The following is a 25,708-nucleotide window of genomic DNA, read 5'->3' on the forward strand; positions in this document are numbered from 1 at the left end:
AGGTGGTGGGAGACATTCAGCTTGGACTGAAGAAATTAATTAAAATCTGGCCTTTCCATATTTACAGAAATTTTTACAACCCACTGTTTTTGACTTGGATCATGTATGTATATGTAGGAAAGTTTTGATACTATTTACATAGTAGTATATATTAAACTGTCATAGTCGAAATTCGCTAATTGTAAGTTCAGGATCTGCTTCTGCAAAAGAACAAGCATAATTTAAAGAACACTTCTACATATATACGTATTTTTTCATTCAGCCATTTGAAGATATTATCGGAAACAGCCTCTCTACCTCGTACAAAGTAGGAGGTAAGGTCTGTGACCATCCATCCTCCCCAGTCCCCACTTGTGGGCTCTATTAGAGAAGGCCATTGCATGGTAGCCCCTTATATAGAGAGTTCCAAACTTGTACAAAACCTAAACTACAAGCTTTCTTTGAAACCCTTAATTAATGAGAAATTTTGCAGAATCCTTTTCTACAAATCTTTGAACTAATACAGGAGCTTTTTCAAGCATCTGTGCGTAAGAGAATAAAGTCAGCTTAAGATCAATCTCAAAGTGAAGTACTCAACGAGCTTCAGTGTGTCACAGCCAATCAACTTTTCTCTTTTATATAACAGTCTGAACACGACGATTAGAAATAGAAGCAAACATAAATAGTTGGACAGAAAGAGAGAACATTGGCATTAAGCACGAAATAACTTATGAATAAGCTGAAATACAGTTACAAACATACGTGCTTACTCTGTTTCCGTTCATGGCGGTTCCCATTTCCAGCATCCCATCACCTACATCGCCGATGGCCCCAATCCCCACCGCCCAAAGGAAGGAACACATAGAAAGAAAGACAAAAAGAAGAGCAAAAGCTCAGGTCACCAAATTGAAGAAAGAAGATAGAATAACACGAGCATGTGCTTCTACAAAGATACATCTAAATTCTAGTATAGATAACTGCTGGCTTAGCTAGTCGATTGGAACTTCCACCTCCATCTTCAAGCCTGGGTTGTCCAGTATCTGAAAATAAAAGCTAGCACATGTTTAGAAAAATATGCAACAGAACATTGATTGCTGAGAAGGAAATAAAGAATCATCAGTATATAGTTTCATAGATCATCAATCACAGTTATATCAATAATAAGGAGAGGGCTACTGAGCAAAGACCCTTCAATATTTTTTTGTGGCAACTTCCCCCCTTAAACTATGTTCCATTGCTTTATATCCTTACAACAACAACAACAACAAACAAACCCAGCGTAACCCCACAAGTGGAGTCTGGGGCATTGCTTTATATCCTTGAACTTCTAAAATGGGAGAGGGGGTCAAAAGAAACTTAACACTCCAGTCGGATTTAGTAATAGAAACGATAACAAGTTTTCCATAAGATCTGCATGTGGTTATGTTAAAGGATATATAGTAAGATACTAAATTAACGACACTTTAAAATGGAAAGAAGTTGTTCCAAACCACCTATGCTCCTATTGATCCTAATTCATTGAGGACTGACAAACCTGGATGAAATCATCCAAGAGCAATAAGGAGTCCCTTGTATAGCCAGCCTCATGCAAAACTTGGTTAAGCACTTCCTACAAAACAAATCACACATGGTTAAAGAATTTGCTGAATTACCACAAAATAAAAAAAGTCCCAGTTATGAAATTCAAATGAAATGCAGAAAATAAAAGAATTTTAATTCGGAAAGGATATTAAGATACTTACTAAAATTATCTAGCCAAAAAGGGAAATAAAAAGACGTCCTAGACGTCCTAGTATTAATGGACATAAAGCAATGTAAATGCACCGATCAGTCAGCTAAAAGCTATAGCAAATCTATGATGAAGTAACCAACAAACAAGTACATCTAGAGGAAAGCTACGTTACCCAAAAAATTGATCCATTTAATCTTCCCACTTCATCACTTGATAAATCAAAAAAGAAAAATAAAGAACTCCCTATAACTCAGAGTTGCTCATTGTGGGTAGATTCTTTTAAGACAAAAGCTAGACCTTCTAACAAGTCAAAACCCCAGTAAGACAGTGAGTCACCAAAACATGTAAAACAGAAACTAAACAGTCCATTAAGATCGTTTTAGTGCCTTTATCTTAACAAAGATGTGTAGTAAGGAGACGAAGAAGAGACCAAAGCACTGAAACAAAAATACAAATTGTACGTTGGGGGCTTCGAATAATCATATAGAAGCAAGAAAGTCCAAAAAAGACATTGAACTGTCAATGGTAAAGAATTTACTGAAGTGATATTCCTTGTTCTTCTTTAGAAGTGCTTTAAATATCTTTTCCTCTTTTGAAAGAGTTATAATCATTTTAAAACTTCAACCATAGTTTAATATCCCTCAAGAGACACGTCATGAGTTGCGAGATATCGAAAGAACATTATCTGCAGTTATACCCATTCCAGCAAAACTAAATGCTGAGAGTTGAAACTAAAAACAGAGATAGATGGAGAGCCAATAGGCATTTCATTTTTAGAATGATGCCAATCACTTAAAGTTAACCAAATCGTAGCAATATATTGTAGTAAATTACCACAACTTTAAAATCGAAAGGCACTTACACGCTGAAAAGAAATAGAATGATTAGAAAATGTGGACACATCTTTTTAGCATATGCTAGGCATCTAATTTAGGATTGCCATTACATATCATTTATGAGGCTGAATGGAGTCAAATATATTTCTCCTATTTCCAGAAACTGAAGCAAATAATTGCCTATGTATCACATAACTGATCATTTAGAAGGAAAACTCTCTTACAGCTTTTGTTCCTTGAACTACAATTAATCCAACCTATTTTACTTAACAGGTCGGAAAATTGTTGTCAATGAGCTTTGTAAGCCATAAAGGTTCTTCACTCTCAATTATATATTCCAAACCAACCAAATCGGCCATCATAGGCTTCACCCTCCACATTTATAAAGCTAAACCTACTTCTTTAATGCAAAGAATTTTGGACCTTTGTGATCAGTAGACCTAGGTCATTCCAACTCTACACCATAAATCCTATTGGCTCAGAATAAAGATGTGAGATTATCTCCATGGGAAGCATTATTCCGAAGAGTCACTAGTCAGTTGAAAGAGGGGGAGAAGAAAGCATGTAAAGAATACCTCTCTTTGCTTGTCTGAAATGAATGATCCAGTTAAATCATGAAGCACTTCTATTATGTTATCGAAGGTCACTTTCCCATTGCAGTCAGAATCATATACTTTGAAGATAACTGAGACATAAAAGCAGTTGATCAAGTAAGTGAAGTGGTGAGAAGACTGCAAAAGGCAGTGAAAATTATGTTGCACTTCTTGTAACATAAACTTGATCTATTGGTTGAATCCTTAAATTCTTGCTTTTCATTGTGATGGATTTTTTCAATATGGCCGACATAACACCACTCCTAGATCCCCTAACACAACCAGATTCTACAACGACTAACAGACAGACATTTATTAGTCCAGATAGATCATGTTGTTGTTAATGAGAAGTGTGCTTTAAAATTCTAGCAATGATGAACTTATTAAACATTTTCATTTTGGGAAATATAATAAATGAGATAAACCGTACTCTTAGCAAAAAGTCCTCGGCACGTTGATTAATTCACAAATATCAGGTGTAACTAAAAGTGAATGATGTTTTAAAAAGCTAAAGATTCTTGATATCAAAGCATCTTCCTGAAGTTACAAAATATAGCATATTAAGGATCAGCTTAATAACCAACGTTCAATTTTCTGTTGCATGCTCGCTTTTGCACTGAAAGTTGACAAAAATTCCACGAAGTCCTTGAAATTCAAGCCGTCCACCATCTTAAGTAATCTCTGGAAAGAGCCAAGCAATTATATCAAACATACAGAGCATACAAATTAGAGAACAAGCATATCCTAAGATCCAACCAAGAGGTTGTGAGTTCGAGTCACCCCAAGAGCAAGGTGGGGAGTTTTTGGAGGGAGGGAGCCGAGGGTCTATCGGAAACATCCTCTCTATCCCAGGGTAGAGGTAAGGTCTGCGTACACACTACTCTCCCCAGACCCCACTAGTGGGATTATACTGGGTTGTTGTTGTTGTTGTTGTTGTTGCATATCCTAAGATCATAATACATACAAAACCACAATTGAACACAAAAACAGAAACTTATTCCCAAACCTGAGAGAGTGGATTCATTGCAAACTCCGGTACCGAAAGGAACTCGTCAGCACAGATAAAACCCTTTGAATTCCTATCAAGTTGGCAGAACCTTTCATACAATGAAACTATTTCCTGCTGAGTAACTGTATTTTATGGGACACTAGATATCAACAAAAAAAATATAGAACAATGAAAGAAGTGACAAGCCGTTGGAGATACTAGCAAAGCTAAATAAGTTAGCTGGTTTTTCAATGGATGAAGCAATTCAAAATTTTGATGTTATTGTTCTTCTTCTCTAGCAACAATTTTATACAGACAACTCGATGAAATTCATTTATTTATTTTTTGGCTTAATTCTTTTCAATGTGGTCGATATATTTAGTATGCAATATACGTCTATTTTTATTAATTCTCTCCGCTCTTTTTTATATTGAAATGATCCGTGCATCGTGCGGGTATGTGTACTAGTTAGTAAGTAATGGCAAAAAAGACAACTACAGCAACTACTACTACTATCCTAATTGGGGTCGGCTATATGAATCCTCTATATCCATTCTGCTGTATTAGGGACAACTTCATATAATACTAAATAATTTGTCTTTTAAGGCCAATAGATTCAGTAGATGAATAAGAGACTTGCACAGATGGTCGCAGTGCTCCTGGACATCTTCAATATCATATTGAGTTAACATTGAAGAAGCATTACCCATAGTCAAATCTCAGTGCAAACACTACAAATCCCATCACATTAGCAAAATACCCATTAATCAAAAGATCAGATTTTTCACCAATTAAGAATGCCAAAAAGAGAACATTAAAGACTCTGCAAAAAAGTTCAGGAAAAGCAACGGTAAAGGGAATTAAAAAAAATATACCTCAGCTTCCCAAGATTTCTGAAACTATACTATAAACGGTGGATGATAAAGCCAAACTGGAAACAAAATTTTAGTGTTAATGGCAGCTGTAGAAGATTATAACACCAGACTAAGACAACTTTGTCAAGGCCGAGGAACTAAAAACAACCTTGGCTGTACAAGTGACGAGGATTATGATGTAACTATCAAATCTATCACCCTTTTGAAGTCTCAACTCTCAACGATTCATGATCTGGTGCTTCGCAGCAATCGCTTATGACGAACTGGGTTGGACTGGTGAAGATGAATAGAAGCAACTGGGCCTCGTTATGGATTGCTCTTTTGGGTTTAGAGATGGGCTTTTAACACATATGGCCGGGTAAAATTCAAAAATAGCTAAATTTACAAGTGCTAATTGAAAAATAGCCACAGTTTCAAAAGTAATCGAAATTTAGCCACTTTTCATGTAAAGATAAATCTGAATGAAAATAATGTTCAAAATCCGAAAAATATTTCAGCATAATATACTGGAGTTCGAATTTTTTACATGTGATTTTCCAGCATAATATACTGGAGTTCTAGCATAATATACTGGAGTTCCAGCATAATATACCAGTCCAATATAATATGCTGGAAGTTCATACACAGGTGCTCCAATTTCCAGTATATTACGTTGGAACTTTCTGTGTGTTGGAATTCCAACATAATATGCTGGAACTTCATACACAAGTGCACCAATCTCCAGTATATTATGCTGGAACTTTCCGTGTTGCAGCAAAATAGTGGCTATTTTTTAATGACTTTGCAAACGCTGGCTATTTTTCAATTACCAGTCCGAAAACTGGCTAACCCGTGCTATCTTTACCATATGGTCAGTTGACCGAAAATAATTATACTCATTAGACAAATATTATATAAAAAATATACACTAATTATATATAATATACACACACATTATATATATATATATATATACACAAAAAAATTGACTATTATTTTAGAGGTTGGCTATACAGTGTAGATTGCATTTAGAGAATGATCTGCCTCTGCTGCCTTTAGGCCCATATTAAATTCCTAATTTGATTGTAGGGAAAACCGGATATAACAGCACAAATCACAATGGTCTCTTGGTCACTTCTAGTTCTAGGATACGAGGTGATGACATCACAATTTAAATTGTGAATTTGTGATCATTGAGATTCAAAATTGACACTGCAATCTGAATTCTCAACTCATACCCACTTGTTTGCCTCTTTGAAGACTCTGATTTGATTAATCTCGCACACTTAAACGAGAGTTCTATTAATTGATTTTTGATTTTGTGCTTGTCTAAGTTGCTCGGACTGTTTATTTTTGATATTGCACCCGTGTCAATACGATATGGATGTGGGATTTACACCGGATCTGATCAATGAATTTTGAGTATTTTGATCAAAAAAGAAATTCGAGGCAGGTATAATAATTTCTAAAATTAAAATAAAAGTTAGGGTATTATAAATAATATTTTATTTATAGTGAATGTCTATATTTTAGAGAGATTTTAGGGTTTGCTACTTGATGACTAAATCGCTCTTTCCCTGTAAATAGATTAGTTCTATTCCATTGTAATTGATCTCAAATCAATAAGAATTTCCTCTCTCTACTTTTCTCTGCAATACTCTTCTTCTTTTTTTATTGTTTTATAACATGTTATTAGCACGAGACTCTAACCAATTGAGTAGAGGCATTTGCTTTGGTCATCAGGCTTTGAGATACGGGCATTATGCTCAACTTGTACATAATATTGAGCATCATGATTGTCAATTGTTCCATGAAATTCTGGATTTAAGGTAAGTATTTTGCCTTATTTTTCTCTTTTAAATTCTTAAAATTCTATAATTTGATTTTAAATACAAGCAAAGACAATAAATTTTGATTATAACTCTAATGGAGTTTGTAAGAAATTATAACCACCCGAAGTGGTAAAATTTCTATGTCTTGTCATGATCAAATTCATGTATGATTGTGAGCACAAGAAGTAGAAACCCGTCCCATTGAATTTGCTTCATTCTCGTTCCCTAAAGAGAATGTGGTAGTAGTATGTGATAAGTCTGAAAGAAGATAAAATTATTACCATGAAGGTATCAATGGATGTGGATGTGGACGTGGCAATAGACGAAATTATAATCGTCATTATTGTGGTAATGAGAACAATAAGGATTCTCAAAATAATCATTCACTCTGTGAAAGTAATATTTGTCATCAATTTGACATGGGATTTTGTAAAGCACATATAGATGATTATGGTCCATTCATGATGTGAATGTGACAACATGTAGTTTATGAATACATATTCATTCTTGAAAGAATATGAACGTGCTAGTAGTAGTGGATATACCACACTAACCTCTAGAAAAAGGTTTGAGATGAAGTAAGAAAATAATTTCATTATTATGACATATCATTGATCACGTACCTATGTGATTATGCCAAAATATTATGGCAATGTGATTATTACAGGGAAAAAGTAATAGAAGTAACATATCTTGTCTATAATGATTTTGACCATGACCATAATTATATAACTTTCTCCTTGAAAGAGATATTCACTATATGGATGTTGATGAATATATGGTAGTACAAAATTAATTGAGAGCTCTCGAAGAGCCAATTATATTATTTTGGAGAAATAAAATTGATTATCAATAAGGTACTGTGTCGTAGTAAGTCCTAAAGAAACTTATTGAGTTTCTAAAGTATTCTCGAAAGCGATTGGTTATATTGAGACTATAAATAAATGAAAGATTTAATATCTTCTATTACTACAACTTGTAGTGGGGTAATATATATGTGAAAAACTACCCGCTTTATTTTTCAGTTTGTACTACACAAATAAGAGAATGTCACAATAAAGTAGAAGTTTATTGATATAAACACTCATATCATAATAAACTTGGAGTTTATTGATAATTGCACATGTCATGGCATAAACCTGAAGTTTATCAATATTGATAATTTATTCAATTGGTATAATTGGTTTAGCCATATTAATTTAAGTATGATATGTAAAAATAAAAGAGAATTCACATGGGTAAATATTAAAGAACTAGAAAGTTCTTTACGAATTCTTTTATGTTGCTTGTTCTCATTAATTAATAGACCAACTAAAATTGGGATTGAGTCCCATGAATGCTGGAAATATCAAAGGTGAATATGGGCCTATTCACCTGTCATGTATACCACATAAGATACATCTATGAGATGATTACATGTGCAATTATTATTAACTTGCAATATGGTATTTGTCAGATAACTTGCTCAATAATTTAATTCAGTGCATATTCCAGACTTTTTATTCAAGATAGTTCATCTTGATAAGTTGGTTTATATCATAGTTGGTTTAGCAAAAAGATTTATTGAGTGCCTCTACTTAATAGCTAAATTATTACTTATGAGAACAAAGTTATCTATATCAGTTTGATATACGTTATATACGAAAGTATATTACATTCTCCCCTCACAAGTGGTTCAGGGTCAGGAATCAAATAATTCTATCTTATTATTATTGATGTGCGAAGTGGTTCAGGGTCAGGAATCAAATAATTCTATCTTATTATTATTGATGTGCGATGTATATTTTGATTAACACCACAACGCACAAATATGGATTTTCAAAGTTGAGGAAGCAAGTTAGGTTTTCTAACATGAGGGAGAGAAAGGATAAAGAGTTGAGAAAATTACGTGGAATGAATTATTATTTCTACATTTAGATCCTTGAATAAGATAATATGAACTTGAAGTTCACAAAAAGATAATTCATCTGCAATATATTGCAAAGCATGCCAGATGCATTTGCTGATCCAAAGATAGTAACTATATTCCTACTGCAAAAACTCATATTAGAATAAGTCCTAGAAGGACAAAGTCTATGGTACGCTTAAAGAGTATAGACAAATCAGTGTCAAATAAAATTCTTAATGAAGAAGATGAGCAAATGATCAAAATGATCATAATAAGGAGGCAAGTGATCTAGAAGATCGCATGACATAACACTTCATAAAATCTCAGGAGAGGTTCAGGTACATGAAAATATGAAGGAAGAGCTCTTTATGTTATGTATTTATGAAAAAAATATTGGAACCAATATAAAGCGTTCGTCGACTACACCTATGATAACGCTAAATATATATATATATGAGGATCTTAAGTCTGGAGAAATAATTCAAGTAGAATTGATCCATATGAAAGACATGAAGTTTTGGGCCTACAGTTCAAACACTTGAAAGTATAAAATCAACAGAGTGTGAAATCACTTTTATCTATCTTATATGCCTATCATGACATGAAAACTTGATATGTATCTAAAGTCCATTCATATGGCTTATATGACTTAACTTATATGACAATTCCTGAAAGATTTAAATTGCTTAAAGCATATACAATTCTTGGTCCTGAAGTACTACCTCCTAATTCCTAAGTGTAATTTGTGCTCCTAAGTGTAATTTGTGCACATATGTATCTTGCTATAACTATAAGTATGATAATATGATAGCGAGAATCTCTATAGAGATATTGAAAAGGCCATTCCACGACATTATATGAAGATATTATATATCTATCAAGAATGATGATTTCAAGGTACATCATATTTATTCAAGTTAATATGGCTGATTTGTTTATCAAATCTCTACCAACGATTTTTTAAAGATACTGCACAAGATTGAAATGCGAAGGCTCAAAGATGTGAATTGATTGTCTCATCAGGGAGAGTTAATACGCGTTGTACTCTTTTTTTTTCCTTATAAGATTTTGTCCCACTAGGTTTCCTTGTAAGGTTTTTAACGAGGCAACCAAAATGTATATTGTTAGATATGTATACTCTTTTTCCTTCACTAGAATTGTTTTTCACTCGATTTTATTTTAGTTAAGGTTTTAATTAGGTACATTATTTGGTGAATAGACATTCAAGAGGGAGTGTTATAAATAGTATTTTATTTATAGTAAATGTCTATATTTTAGAGAGATTTAAGGGTTTGTTACTTGGTGGCTAAGTCACTCTTTTCCTATAAATAGATGAGTTCTATTCTATTGTAATTGATCTCAAATCAATAAGAATCTCCTCTCTCTACTTTTCTATGCAATACTCTTCTTCTTCTTTTATTGTTTTATAATAAGGGTAAATTTAAGAATAAAAGAGAAACTTTCTCTACAAGCACCATATAAGTTTCACTTAATGCCTCGTAATGTAGGCATATTTTTATAATTTTATTTTTAGATATTTAAATTACCTTTAGCCGATTATCATACTCGCACCCGTATCTAAATTTGCACCCCAAATTCCGTAGTCCCAAAATAAATATGCAAGTCAGGGGGATATCCCGGAATACGTTCGTAGCCCCAATTTAAATATTCAACGCAAGATGAAATGGAAGGTAAGGCATCGAGTTATACAGTTTATACAGAACACAGATAAGGAAAGTAGGGACTTAACTAAGCATGGTGCACAGAATGTCAAATAGGCAGTTAAAATACGTAAGCTTGCTTCTCTAATCTAAGCCAAACAATTAAACGTATTAGTACAATTTAAAGGGAAAACGGTTTGTGATTTAGAAAGGTAAGACGGGATTTTTGCCATAATAACCCTTGTATGTACTCGTCACCTCACGTACACGGCGCCCACAGATCAATTAATATCAAACATCCTAAGAAAAAAGTCCATAACACAAGGTTAGACAAGCCACTTACCTCGAACCAAGCTCAATCAATCGGTCACAATGCCTTTTTCACGAATATCCGGCTCCGAATGGCCCAAATCTAACCAAAAGCAATTACATATCATAAATACAACCATAATAGACTCATCTAATTAATAAAATTAACATTTTAACAAAATTTTGAAATTAACTCAAAAATCGCCCGTGGGGCCCACATCTCGGAATCGGGTAAAAGTCACAAAAATACGAACACCCATTCACTCACGAGTCTAACCATATAAAAATTTCTCAAATCCGACCACAAATCCCCTTCAAAACTCGAAATCTTTGTTGAAGAAGTTCTTCCAAATTGTGTTCCCAATTTCAACCCCACAATCCGAAATCAAAGAGAAAATTAGTGATAGATTAGTGGGATATAACCATAAAGGAGTTAAGAATCGTTACCCAATCGATATCTCTGAAAATCCCTCAAAATCTCGTTCAAATCCGAGCTCCCTATCTCAAGTTTTTGGTAAAATGGAAAAACTCCCATTTTTTGGAAACTTTAACACTGCCGAGCGATTCCTTAATCGCGATCGCGAAAATAGCCTCACGATCGCGAAGAAAAACTTTGCTGCCCCAGAAATTACTCTACGCGATCGCTTAAAACACCATGCAAATGCGATGCTCTGGCTCCCCTACTCGCGCGATCGCGAACATTCACACACGTTCTTGATGAGCAAAGCGCGTGGTCCAGCTTTGGTACACTTAACCCTACGCGATCGCGACCTTGTCTCTGCGTTCGCGAACCACCACCTCACATCACTACACGTTCGCATGCCCATGTCCGCGAGCACAAAGAACAATTCCATCCTATGCCCAGCTAAGCCTACGTGATCGCGGATCACCCCACGCGATCGCGTATAAGGAAACCAGAACTCAGACACCAGAAAACTTCAGCAACCTCCTAAGTCCAAAAATCGATCTGTTGGGCGTCCGAAACTCACTTGAGGCCCCCGGGACCTCGACCAAATATACCAACCAATCCTAAAACACCATACAAACTTAGTTGAGCTCTCAAATCACATCAAACAACGCTAAAATCACGAATCACCCTCCAATTCAAACTTAAAGAACTTGAAACTTCAAAATTCTACAACCGATGCCGAAACCTATCAAATCACGTCCGATTGACCTTAAATTTTGCGCACAAGTCATAATCAACATTACGGACCTACTCCAACTTCCGGAATCGGAAATCAACCCCGATATAAAAAATTTCACTACCGGTCCAAAACTCCAAAAATTTGACTTTCGCCATTTCAAGCCTAAATGAGCTACGGACCTCCAAAACACAATCCAGACATGCCCCCAAACCCAAAATCACCTAACGGAGCTAACGGAACCGATGAAATTCCATTCCAAAGTCGTCTTCACACAGTTTCGACTACGGTCCAAATCCTAAGGCTTAAGCTCTCATTTAGGGACTGTGTCCCAAAACACTCCGAAACTCAAAACCAATCATCCTGGCAAGTCACAATAGCAGAAATAGATATGGGGAAAGTAGTTAATAGGGGTTCGGGGCTCTAACTCTAAAAACGACCGACCGGGTCGTTACATCCTCCCCCTCTTAAAACAATTGTTCGTCCTCGAACGAGCATAGAGACATACCTGAAGTGGTGAAAAGATGAGGATAACGGCTGTGCATATCCTGCTCGGTCTCCCAACTCGCCTCCTCGATCGGCTGTCCCCTCCAATGAACATTCACAAGTAATGTTCTTTGACCTTAACTTTCTGACCTGCCTGTCTAAAATAGCCACTGGCTCCTCAACATAAGATAGATCCCTGTCCAACTGAACTGAGCTAAAATCCAACACATGGGACGGATCGCCGTGATACATCCGGAGCATAGAAACATGGAATACCGGATGAACTCTTGCTAGTCTGGGAGGCAGGGCGAGCTCATAAGCAACCTCCCCAAGTCGACGTAACACCTCAAATGGACCAATGAACCTTGGGCTCAGCTTGCCTTTCTTTCCAAACCTCATAATGCCCTTCATAGGAGAAACCCGTAGCAAGACTCACTCTCCAACCATGAATGCCACATCGCTAACCTTTCGGTCCGCATAACTCTTCTGTCTGGACTGGGCTGTGCAAAGTCTATCTTGAATCACCTTCACCTTTTCCAAGGCATCCTGAACCAAGTACGTACCCAATAATCTGGCCTCGCCGGGCTCGAACCAACCCACTGGGGACCAACACCGCCTACCGTACAGAGCCTCATATGGTGCCATCTGAATGCTGGACTGATAACTGTTGTTGTAAGCAAACTCCGCAAGTGGCAAGAACTGGTCCCAAGCACCCCCAAAATCTATCACACACGCACGGAGCATATCCTCTAATATCTGAATAGTGGGCTCGGTCTGCCCGTCCGTCTGAGGGTGAGATGCTGTGCTCAACTCAACCCTAGTACCCAACTCATGATGTATAGCTCTCCAGAACCGTGATGTAAACTGCGTACCCCGGTAAGAGATAATAGATACCGGTATGCCATGAAGCCTGACGATCTCACGAATGTAGATTCGAGCTAGCTGCTCGGAAGAATAGGTAGTCATCATAGGAATAAAATGAGACAACTTGGTTAGCCTATCCACAATCACCCAAACTGCATCAAACTTCCGCTGAGTCCGTGGAGACCAACAACGAAGTCTATAGTGATCCGCTCCCATTTCCACTCCGGAATCTCTATCTTCTGAAGCAACCCTCCCAGTCGCTGATGCTCATACTTCACCTGCTGGCAATTTAGAGATTTAGCTACATACTCTACTATGTCTTTCTTCATCCTCCTCCACTAATAATGTTGCCTCAGGTCCTGATACATCTTCGCGGCACCCGGATGAATGGAGTACCGCGGGCTGTGAGTCTTCTGAAGAATTAACTCACGCAAACCATCTACATTGGGAACACATATTTTGCCCTGCATCCTCAATGCACCATTATCTCCAATAGTGACCTCCTTAGCATCACCGTGCTGGACTGTGTCCTTAAGGACAAGCAAATGGGGGTCATCATACTGACGCTCCCTGATACGATCATAAAGAGAAGACCGAGAGACCACACAAGCCAATACTCGACTCGGCTCAGAAATATCCAATCTCACAAATTGGCTGGCCAAGGCCTGAACATCCAACACCAATGGTCTCTCTGCTGCTGATAGATATGCTAAACTCCCCAAACTCTCTTCCCAGCGACTCAAAGCATCGGCCACCACATTGGCCTTTCCAGGGTGGTACAAAATAATGATATCATAATCCTTAAGCAGCTCCAACCACCTCCGCTGACGTAAGTTAAGATCTTTCTGCTTAAACAGATGCTGCAAACTCCGATGATCGGTGTAAATCTCACAAGGAACACCGTACAAATAATGTCGCCATATCTTCAAGGCATGAACAATAGCTGCTAACTCAAGGTAGTGGACAAGATAGTTCTTTTCCTACACCTTCAATTGTCTGGACGCGTAGGCAATCACCCTACCGTCCTGCATCAACACCGCGTCGAGATCAATCCGCGATGCATCACAATAGACAGTGTAGGACCCCGAACCTGTAGGCAATACTAATACTGGGGTTGTAGTCAAAGTTGTCTTGAGCTTCTGAAAGCTCTCCTCACACTCCTTGGTCCACCTGAACGGAGAACCCTTCTGGATTAGCCTGGTCATAAGTGCTGCAATAGATGAAAATCCCTCTACAAAGCGACGGTAATACCCCGCCAAACCAAGAAAACTACGGATCTCCATAGCTGATGACGGTCTAGGCCAACTCTGCACTGCCTCCACCTTCTTCGGATCTACCTTGATCCCATCACAAGACACTATGTGGCCCAAGAATGCCACTGAATCAAGCCAGAATTCACACTTAGAAAATTTTGCATACAACCTCTTCTCCCTCAAAGTCTGAAGCACGATCCTCAGGTGCTGCTCATGATCTTCCCGAGACTGGGAATATACCAGAATGTCGTCAATAAATACAATGACGAAGGAATCAAAATAAGGCCAGAACACACTGTGCATCAAATGCATAAAGGTTGCTGGGGCATTGGTCAACCCAAATGACATGACAAGAAACTCATAGTGACCATATCTGGTCCTGAAAGCAGTCTTCTGGATATCCGGCTCTCGAATCTTCAACTGATGATAACCTGAACGTAAGTCAATCTTAGAAAACACTCTGGCACCCTGTAACTGATCAAATAAGTCATCAATACGAGGCAATGGGTACCTGTTCTTCACTGTGACTTTGTTCAACTGGCAGTAATCAATACGCATCCGCATAGAACCATACTTCTTCTTCACAAATAAGACAGGAGCACCCCAAGGTGACATACTGGGCCCAATGAAGCCTTTATCAAGCAATTCTTGCAACTGCTCTTTCAACTCCTTCAATTCAGGAGGATCCATACGATATGGAGGAATAGAGATAGGCTGAGTGCCCGGCAACAAATCAATACCGAAATCAATATCTTTGTCGTGCGGCATGCCCGGAAGATTAGCTGGAAACACATTTGGAAAGTCCCTCACTACTAGAACTGACTCAACTATAGGGGTATCAATACTAACATCTCTCACATAAGCTAGATACGCGTCACACCCTTTCTCAACCATTCGTTGAGCTTTAAGAAAAGAAATAACTCTGCTCGGAGTATACTCTAAGGTACCTCTCCACTCTAATCACAGTAAACCTGGCATAGCCAGCATCACGGTTTTAGCATGACAATCAAGAATAGCATAATGGGGCGACAACCAGTCCATGCCAAAAATAATATCAAAGTCCACCATGCTAAGCAATAATAAATCGGCTCTGGTCTCAAAACTACTAAGAGCAATCAAACACGACCGATACACGCGGTCTACAACAAGAGAATCTCCCGCAGGAGTAGATACATAAATAGGGAAACTCAAAGAATCCCGAGATATGCCCAAATACGGGGCAAAATAAGAGGACACATAAGAATATGTATAGCCTGGGTCAAATAATACCGGCGTATCTCTATGACAGACTGGAACAATACCTGTAAGTATAGAATTAGAAGCAACTGCCTCTGTACGAGCAGGAAGTGCATAATATCTGGCTTGGCCTCCCCCTATAGGGAGACCTCAACCTCCCCGACCTCCACTTCGAGCTGGCTGAGGAGGTGGGGTGGCAGTTGGGGCTGGAAGAATGGCCGGAGGACCCGATGGAGCATGTGGAGGCTGATAAGTCTGTGGAGGTGCAACCCTCCTGGCTCTGGGGAAATCTCTAACCATGTGATGAGTGTCACCACACTCAAAATAACCCCTTGGAGGACGCGATAGCTGAGACTGGCTCGGACCTGGCCTGCTGGACTGGCCGGTAATAGCACCTCGAGTAGGAGGCATACTGGATAATGGCGGTGCATAATAGGGCTCCTTAGGTCTAGGAGGAGCTGGAAAACTGCTGGCTGCTGGAAGAGCTGAATGAACAGGGCGACTCACAAAACCCCTACCATAGCATGTTACTGGTGCACGAACTCCTGAATAATGACTAGTCTCTCGAGACATCTTGGCCTCTCTCTCCTATCTATCCCGGGTGAACATGCCCTCCACTCTCCTGGCAATGCTCACTTCTTACTGATAAGTGATGTCCATCTCCAACTCCCTGTCCATACTGGTCCGAATACTAGGGTGGAGTCCCTCAATGAAGCAATGAACCCTCTCTCTGACTGTTGCAACCAGAGCCGGTGCATGGCGAGCTAACTCACTGAAACAAACTGCATACTCCAACACAGTCATAGCACCCTAATGCAGCTGCTCAAACTCTGCACGCCAAGCATCCCTGAGGCTCTGACAAACATACTCACGCAAGAACATCTCTGAAAACTGAGTCCAAGTGAGTGAGGATGCCTTGTCCGGACTACTCAGCTCATAGGCACTCCACCACTGATATGCCTCTTCCTTCAGCTGGAAAGCGGTGAAAGAAACCCCACTCATCTCTACAATGCGATGACACTCCTCAAGAAAACCCATAGCATCATCTGAAGCTAGTCCGCTGAATGTAGGTGGGTGGTACTTCTTGTACCTCTCAAGTCTAAGCTGCTCTGCCTCAGAAGTAGCTACCCTGGTCTCATGTTGAACCGGAGCCACTAGGGGCATAGGAATATACTCTAGGGCCTGATCAACCTAGACCCTCTGTCAGGAGTGCGGGCTGCGGGAGTCTGTGCCCCCCGGCCTGACATATAGCGGGAGCTATCAGAAATAGTCTAGTTTGAGCTAGAGTGCTGAACATGCTCATGAACTGAGCTACAGTCTCCTGGAGGGCTGGAGTAGCAATAGAGATCTTCGGTGCTGGCCCTCCGGCTGAAGCTGCTGGGGGCTCCTCTGACACAGCTCTCACAGGTGCTCGGGCTGCACCGCATGGTCGTCCTCTACCCCCGACCCCGGCCTCTGATGGCTCTGACAGGGGGCTCGGGTGCCTGATCGTCGGTCCTCCCAGTACGGGTCCTCACCATCTGTGAGAAAGAATAGAATAGAATTTTAGAATTTTTGATGTCAATAACTCGCACGACAAGGAAATCAAAGAAATATGATTGTTCTTAACAGTTACATAGCCTCCCGAAGATAAGTACGGATGTCTCTGCACCGATCCGCGAGACTCTAATAAACCGATTTGTGAATCACGACACCTATGAACCTAGAGCTCTAATACCAACTTGTCACGACCCAATTTTTCCTCTGTGTGACGTCGTGACGGCACCTAATCTCTATAACTAGGTAAGCCTAACATTTTACGGAATAATGAAATAAAAATATAAATTTAACCAACTATTCAAAAATACACAACAAATCCCAAAACCCGGAACATCGTGAATCACAAACTACAGAAGGAAAGATCTAGTATCTCTATACATCAGAGTCTAACAAGGAAAAATACAGAAGATAATGGACATGAGAAAGAGTAGAAGGGGACTCCGAGGTCTGCGGATGCGGCAGATATACCTTGAAGTCTCCAAAACTGTCCTGAGTCACTGATAGTGCGGCTGATAAGGTGCACATGGATCTGCACACAAAACAAACATGTGTAGAGAGTAGCATGAGTACACCACAATGGTACCCAGTAAGTGCTAAGCTTAATCTCGGTCGAGTAGTGACGAGGTCAGGTCAAGGCCCTACCGGAGTAAATATAATAAATTAAACAGTAAAAGATATAAATAAAATTTACAGTAAAATATATAAATAAAATTTACAGTAACACAGTTAAAGAAATTCTCGAAAATTTAACAGTTAAGGGAGCTCTCGGCTCAGAACAAGGTAAACACAATGGGGAATCTCCCGGGATACCGTCCCGTAGCTCCGAATGAATATGCAATATAGGGTGATCTCCCGGAATATATCTGTAGTCCCAAAGTAAATATGCAGTGCTGGGGGATCTCCCGAAATACGTCCGTAGTCTCAAAGTAAATATGCAGTGCTGGGGGATCTTCCGGAATACGTCCGTAGTCCCAAAATAAATATGCAAGACAGGGGGATCTCCCGGAATACGTCCGTAGTCCCAATTTAAATATGCAACCCAAGATGAAATGGAAGGTAAGACATTGAGTTATACAGTTTATACAAAACACAGATAAGGAAAGTAGGGACTTAACTAAGCATGGCGCACAAAATGTCAAATAGGCAGTTAAAACATGTAAGCATGCTTCCCTAATCTAAGATAAATAATTAAACGTATTAGTACAATTTAATAAGAGAAAACAGTTTATGATTTAGAAAGGAAAGACGAGATTTTTGCAATAACCGCCCGTGTACGTACTCGTCACCTCACGTACACGGTGCCCACACACCAAATAATATCGAAATATCCTAAGGGAAAAGTCCCCAACACAAGGTTAGGCAAGCCACTTACCTCGAATCAAGCTCAATCAATCGGTCACAATGCCTTTCCCACGAATATCCGGCTCTGAATGGCCCAAATCTAGCCAAAAGCAATTACATATCATAAATACAACCATAATAGACTCATCTAATTAATGAAATCAACACTTTAACAAAAATTTCGAAATTAACTCAAAAATCGCCCGGGGGGCCCACCTCTCGGAATCGGGTAAAAGTCACAAAAATACGAACACCCATTCACTCAACAGTCTAACCATATAAAATTTCTCAAATCCGAACACAAACCCCCTTCAAAACTCGAAATCTTTGTTGAAGAAGTTCTTCCAATTTTTGTTCCCAATTTCAACCCCAAAATCAGAAATCAAAGAGGAAATTAATGATAGATTAGTGGGATATAACCATAAAGGAGTTAAGAATCGTTACCCAATCGATATCTCTGAAAATCCCTCAAAATCGCGTCCAAATCCGAGCTACCTATCTCACGTTTTTGGTAAAATGGCAAAACCCCTGTTTTTTGGAAAGTTTAACACTGCCCAGCGATTCCTTAATCGCGATCGTGTAAATAGCCTTGCGATCGCAAAGAACAACTTTGTTGCCCTAGAAATTACTCTACGCGATCGCGTAAAACACCACGCGAACGCGATGCTCTAGCTCCCCTACTCGCGCGATCGCGAACATCCGCACACGTTCGCGATGAACAAAGCGCGTGGTCCAGCTTTGGTACACTTAACCCTACGCAATGATGACCTTGTCTCTGCGTTCGCGAATGCTAAGAACAATTCCATCCTCTGCCCAGCTAAGCCTACGCGATCACGGATCACCCCACGCGATTGCGTATAAGGAAACCAGAACTCAGACACCAGAAAACTTCAGCAACCTCCTAAGTCCAAAAATCGATCCGTTGGGCGTCCGAAACTCACCCGAGGCTCCCGGGACCTTGACCAAATATACCAACCAATCCTAAAACACCATAAGAACTTAGTCGAGCTCTCAAATCATATCAAACAATGCTAAAATCATGAAGCACCCTCCAATTCAAACTTAAAGAACTTGAAACTTTAAAATTCTACAACCGATGCCGAAACCTATCAAATCACGTCCGATTGACCTCAAATTTTGCGCACAAGTCATAATCAACATTACGGACCTACTCCAACTTCCGGAGTCAGAAAAAGACCCCGATATAAAAAATTCCACTATCGACCTAAAACTCCAAAAATTCGACTTTCGCCATTTCAAGCCTAAATGAGCTACGGACCTCCAAAACACAACCCGAACACGCCCCTAAACCAAAAATCACCTAACTGAGCTAACGGAACTGAAAAAATTCTATTTCGGAGTCGTCTTCACACAGTTTCGACTACGGTCCAAATCCTAAGGCTTAAGCTCTCATTTAGGGACTAAGTGTCCCAAAACACTCCGAAACTCAAAAGCAATCATCCCGGCAAGTCACAATAGCAGAAATAGATATGGGGAAAGCAGTTAATAGGGGTTCGGGGCTCTAATCTCAAAATGACCGCTGGGTCGTTACAATCGCACTTTTGCTTTCTGGATGGATACCCGAGGTATAATCAGATCTCCATTGCTCCGGAAGATAGAGAGAAAACGTCATTCACCTATCCATATGGCGTCTATTATTTACGGAGAATGCCGTTCGACCTATGCAATGCACCCACCACATTTCAAAGGTGAATGATGGCCATCATCACAGATATGGTAGAGGACATAATAGAGGTCTTTATGGATGATTTCTCAGTGATTGGAGACTTATTCGATGATTGCCTAAAGAATTTGAAAAGTACTGAAAAGATGTGTGGAGACTAATATGGTGCTCAACTAGGAAAAGTGCCATTTCATGGTATAGGAAGGTATAGTCTTAGGGCACCTAGTGTCGAGTAAGGGCATTGAGGTAGATAGTGCAAAGGTTGATGTGATAGAAAAGCTTCCACCACCCCCTTCCGTCAAAGCAATAAGTAGTTTCCTTGGCCACGCCGGTTTCTATAGACGGTTTATAAAAGACTTCTCCAAAATTGCTAACCCCTTGTGTAAATTGCTTGAAAAATATCACATTTGTTTTTGTTTTCTGATGACTGCAGGGTAGCTTTTGAGGAATTGAAGAAGAGGCTGGTGAAAACACCTATCATAGTTGCACCCAACTGGGGGCAACCATTTGAGCTGATGTGTGATGCGAGCGACTATGCTGTGGGAGCAGTTCTTGGGCAACGAAATGATAAAGTCATACATCCAATATACTACGCAAGTAGAACTTTGAGTGGTGCCCAACTAAATTACACAGTGACCGAGAAAGAGATGCTAGCAGTGGTGTTCGCATTTGACAAATTCAGGTCATATCTGATAGGCTCGAAAGTAATTGTTTATACTGACCATGATGCTCTCAGGTACCTAATTTAGAAGAAGGAGTCAAAGTCGTGCCTGATTTGATGGGTGCTACTGTTGCAAGAATTTGACTTGGAAATCCGTGACCAAAAGGGAACGGAGAACCAAGTGGCTGATCACTTGTCTAGGCTGGAAGGAGCCGAGAAGAAGGTTGAGGTGGAAGAGATTGTGGAGACTTTCCCGGATGAACAACTCTTAGCGACGAGCCTCAATGCTACACCATGGTATGCAAATATTGCAAATTACCCGGCAAGCGGTATTGTTCCTTATGACTTGTCTTCTGTGCAAAAGAAAGAGTTTTTTCGTGATTGTCACATGTATTTCTGGGATGAACCATATCTGTTTAGGATTTGTCTTGATAACATGATCCGAAGATGCATTCCTGAGATAGATAAATCTTCTGTTTTGCAGGCATGTCATGCTTCACCGTATGGAGGACATTTTGGGGGCGTAAGGACAACGGCTAAAGTGTTGGAGTTAGGTTTTTCTGGCCGACGCTGTTTAAAGATGCACACTTCTCATCGACATGAGATGCCCATGAACCTGATCCAAGAGGTAGAAGTGTTTGATGTGTGGGGAATCGACTTTATGGGACCATTTGTTAGCTCATACAATAACAAGTACATACTTGTAGCAGTGGACTGTGTCTCGAAATGGGTAGAAGCCGTCGCACTTCCTACAAATGATGCGAAGGCAGTTATTGGTTTCCTGAGAAAGAACATTTTCACCCGATTTGGCACTCCAAGAGCTATCATCAGCGATGGGGGTACCCACTTCTGCAACCGAGCCTTTGAAAAGCTGTTGGAAAAATATGGCGTTTGCCACAAAGTTGCCACTCTGTATCACCCACAAACGAGTGGGCAAGTCGAGGTGTCAAATAGAGAAATCAAGAGTGTTTTGACCAAAACTGTAAATGATACTCGGACTGATTGGGAAAGAAAATTGGATGATGCGCTATGGGCTTACCACACTACATTCAAAACTCCAATTGAAATGTCGCCGTATAAATTGGTGTTTGGAAAGGCATGTCACTTGCCAGTGGAGCTAGAGCATAAAGCCTTCTGGGCGTTACAACAATTAAATCTGGACGTGGAGACCGCTAGAACTAGTAGAGTCATAGATGCATGAACTTGACGAGTTTCAGTACCATGATTTTGAGAGTACAAGGTTGTACAAGGAAAGAATAAAACTGGTGCACGACAAAAATATTCTTGAGCGAAATTTTAAGCCGGGAGACAGGGTATTATTATTCAATTCGAGATTAAGGTTGTTTCGGGGCAAATTGAAGTCAAGATGGTCAGGACCATTTCGTGTGGTAGAGATTCACCCCACCGGAGCCGTAGAGATTGTTGCAGAAAATGACTCTCGCACGTTCAGAGTCAATGGGCACAGGTAGGAGTGACAAAATGGTTAAAAGAAAACAGTTAACCACCCATATTATCCACTAAAAATGGGTTGGATAATAAACTTTTTAAAAATGGGTCAAATATGGATAAGAACCATATTATCCATTTAGAAAATAGATAATCAATGGATAACTAATGTGTTTAACTTTTACATATGTAATGCCTCAAATTGGGGGTTCCTCAAGTTTGAGAGACTAGGAATTCTCCCAAAAGTGATCATATTCATGAAGCCATGGATAATATGGTTACCCATATTATCCGTCGATTAACCCATTTTTTATCCGTATTAAATATAGGTCAGGTCAGATAATTTATCCATTTTTTCATTACCCGTTTTTGACCCGAACCATATCCAACCTGACCCGCCCGTTCGCCACTCCTAGGCACAGGTTAAAACATTATTTGGGCATGGATGACACTAAAGTAGTGTCAGTGACTCATTTGCTAGAGCCACCAATGTTGAGCGAGCCTTAAGTCGATTGCCTGCATCGTGCCGTGATGTTAAATCAGACGCTTCATGGGAGGCAACCCATTGTAATGATGTATTCGTCATGCCGTGACATTAACTAAGGCGCTCGTTGGAGGCAACCTAATTCGTAGTTGATTTTTAGTGTAGTTAGAATTTCTTTTCATTTTTAGGTACTAACATGTTTGTAGGTAATTGTAGCAAGTCGTACAGTGCACTGCGCATCGCCTGGTCCACATCGAGCTGGGCCAAGCATTAGGTCTTGTGTCGCCTGATGCAAAGCTGGCATGGGAGCTCGCCTCGCGAGAGGTAAGGTGAGGTGTATCTGGCGTTGGAGCTCGCCTCGCGAGGAATAAGGCGAGGCAGCAACCTCGCGTCGCCAGGTAAGTGAAAATCTCGATGTATTTTAATCCCCGTTCCTTTATTTATTTTAACCCCCTCCCTTAAAACCTAACCTAAAGCCCAAAACCTCACTACACACACACACTCAAAATTTCACTGCCCAAAGATTCACTTCTCACACACTCACGCAAGAAGAACACTGCAAAGCCCCCTCCCTCACAAACCCATTGAAGACAAGCAATAATGAAAATTGCTTCACCTTAAACAAGGGCTCTTTCCTTCACCTGCAACATCAATTCAAGGGTAATCCCTCCTCTTAAACATCTAAGGTATGATTTCTATCTCTATGCTTTGGCAATTTTGAGTTGAGTGAATGCATGACATTGGGCACACATTTTGGGATTGTTCTTCATTGTAACAATGTGTTTGTGTGTCCCAACCCCATGAATCCCATATAAATGGTGTTATTTTTGTGTGAAAAAGTGGTAGCACGGAATCCCCAAGCCGATTTGGGAGGGTGAGGCAATCCCTCATCCCTACAAGCACTCCCATGGCACTAGTGCATGCTAAGTGTTTGTCAGTATGCCTCAAAGGCATTCTCTGTCCCCATTGGAGCCCGAGTCTCCGGGATTGTAAGACTAGTGCTATGTAGTCGTGCACCACTTTAAAATCTTAAGTGTGGGGTGGCTAACCGGTAGCCCAATGCTTCAAAATTGGAGGAAGTACCCATGTGTCCTTTCTTGATTCTCATGCTAAGTAAATACGAGGTGAAGTTTCAGTAACCTCAGAAATTGTTAAAAATCATATGTTAAACTCTTAAGTGTCGGGTGGCAAGACCATGTGTTGAAATGTTGCAATACAGCTTAAACTGATTAATGCTTAATTGTGTAGGAGCGAATATGCCTCCAAGAAAAGGCACCGATAAAGGCAAAGCCACATCCACTACTTCGTCTAAATCTAAGGCTACCTATATGCCTCCCCCGAAGAAGAGAAAAGGGGGGAAGCTACTTCCATTCAAGGTGAAGGACTGCAAGTCGTGGCAGCTATAGCAGCCACTCATCCACAACCTCAAGGACAGCGGGAGTTTGGACTCAAAAGCATACCCTCACACACTAAGGATCGGTACCGGCGCTGTAGGCCAAAACATGTACATCCAGAAGCTGCTATTCACGAGCGTCGCCTGCAAGCCAAGTATCAAGCAATTTGGAGAGGCATTAATGAGTTGGGGTTGAGTTATGTGTTAAAAAACACAAGGAATATAAATCTCAATCTCGTTTGGGAATTCTATGTCGAGTTTGATCCAAAGGATACCGAACAGCTGGTGCCGGTTCGTGGAAGGTTGATAGATTTTTCAGCCACGAAAATATGTAATTTCTTAGGTACTCTGGATGTGCCTCAGGAGCCATTGGACTACTTTATCGCCCGTCCTACATATCGAGAGCTGAGACACACTCTTTGTGGTGTCAATTCGATGGCAGCTTGGGTTCGGGATAAGAAAACAAATCGGCACAGGAAATTTCCCAAGAAGAAGATGAGGGCAGAGGCTCAAGTATGGTTGAAACTGATTAATGCACGGCTCCTACCTTGCAATCATGACACGCTCATTAGCCGTGAGAGGATGTGTGTGCTATATTTCCTCATGACGGGTCAGAGGGTGAATGTGGGTCATTTGATCCTCTACCAGATGTCTCTAGTAAGAACGAGTAAGAGGATTGATCGAATGCCTTTTACAAATATGTTGACTCAGTTCTTAAGACATGAAGAGGTTGAGGAGGAGCCAGCGTTCGACTACATCATTGATCAGCCCCTACGACAAATGGACATTACTAGCATTCGGGTGAAAGAAGAGACCGCCATGCCATCATTGACATGTGCCGTGTGCAATGCTCGTGATGATAGTTTTATGGCCCATCTATATGGGATGATGGATTTGCAGCTGCGGATAGGCGGACGGCCGGCCACTATAGCGGAGAGGGATATATTGGAGGAGCGGTTCCCGCTCAATGCTCATGCTCAGTAACTGGTTGGGCTAGGTGATAGATACAGACTCCCAGATGATGAGGATGTCAACACACCTGAGCAGTCCGAGGCCGAGCCAGAGCAGTTTGATGATGAGGATGAGGAGGAGGAAGCACAAGATGAAGAGTGGACAGCCTCAGAGGATGAGGGCGATGACTTAGCTTGACCAGGGATTTTTTCCTACACCCTACTCATTTTTTTTCTTGTTTTGTCAGTTGTGTATGCACTGCGGACATTGCATGAAATAAGTGTGGGGTGGGGACTTGTAAATATTAGTTTTGTTTTTAGTTAGTGTCGTCTGAAAAAAATTTGAAAAATTGGACTCTTCCCGGCGATGGATCTCCTAGACAGTTTTCTTGAGGGAATTAAGTCTAAAGAAAAAAAAACAAAAAGATTTTCTTGTAGGTAGTGTAGTAATTTCCCCTTGGTTTTTCTTTGGGTCGCGGTTCTTTTCCAAGGGTTTTATTTGAACCGGGTGTAATTAGTTTTAATTTTTAGGAGTAAAAGTCACTGGGCTATGA

The 25,708-nt window shown here is 40.0% G+C and overlaps 1 protein-coding gene across 1 annotated transcript; it reads right to left on the bottom strand.

Moving 5' to 3' along the window:
• Positions 1 to 695: 695 nt before the first annotated feature.
• LOC107820601 (uncharacterized) lies at positions 696 to 4,997 on the bottom strand. Its single transcript, XM_016646917.2, has 6 exons — positions 4,769 to 4,997; positions 4,147 to 4,271; positions 3,725 to 3,821; positions 3,123 to 3,232; positions 1,514 to 1,588; positions 696 to 1,019 (listed from the first exon to the last, which is right to left on the bottom strand). Exons 1-6 carry the CDS (start codon positions 4,836 to 4,838, stop codon positions 969 to 971), a joined length of 528 nt encoding a protein of 175 aa, XP_016502403.1. The 5' UTR covers positions 4,839 to 4,997; the 3' UTR covers positions 696 to 968.
• Positions 4,998 to 25,708: the final 20,711 nt, after the last annotated feature.

The sequence above is a fragment of the Nicotiana tabacum genome, chromosome 15, assembly GCF_000715075.1.
Source record: "Nicotiana tabacum cultivar K326 chromosome 15, ASM71507v2, whole genome shotgun sequence".
In the NCBI taxonomy this organism is placed as follows: Eukaryota; Viridiplantae; Streptophyta; class Magnoliopsida; order Solanales; family Solanaceae; genus Nicotiana; species Nicotiana tabacum.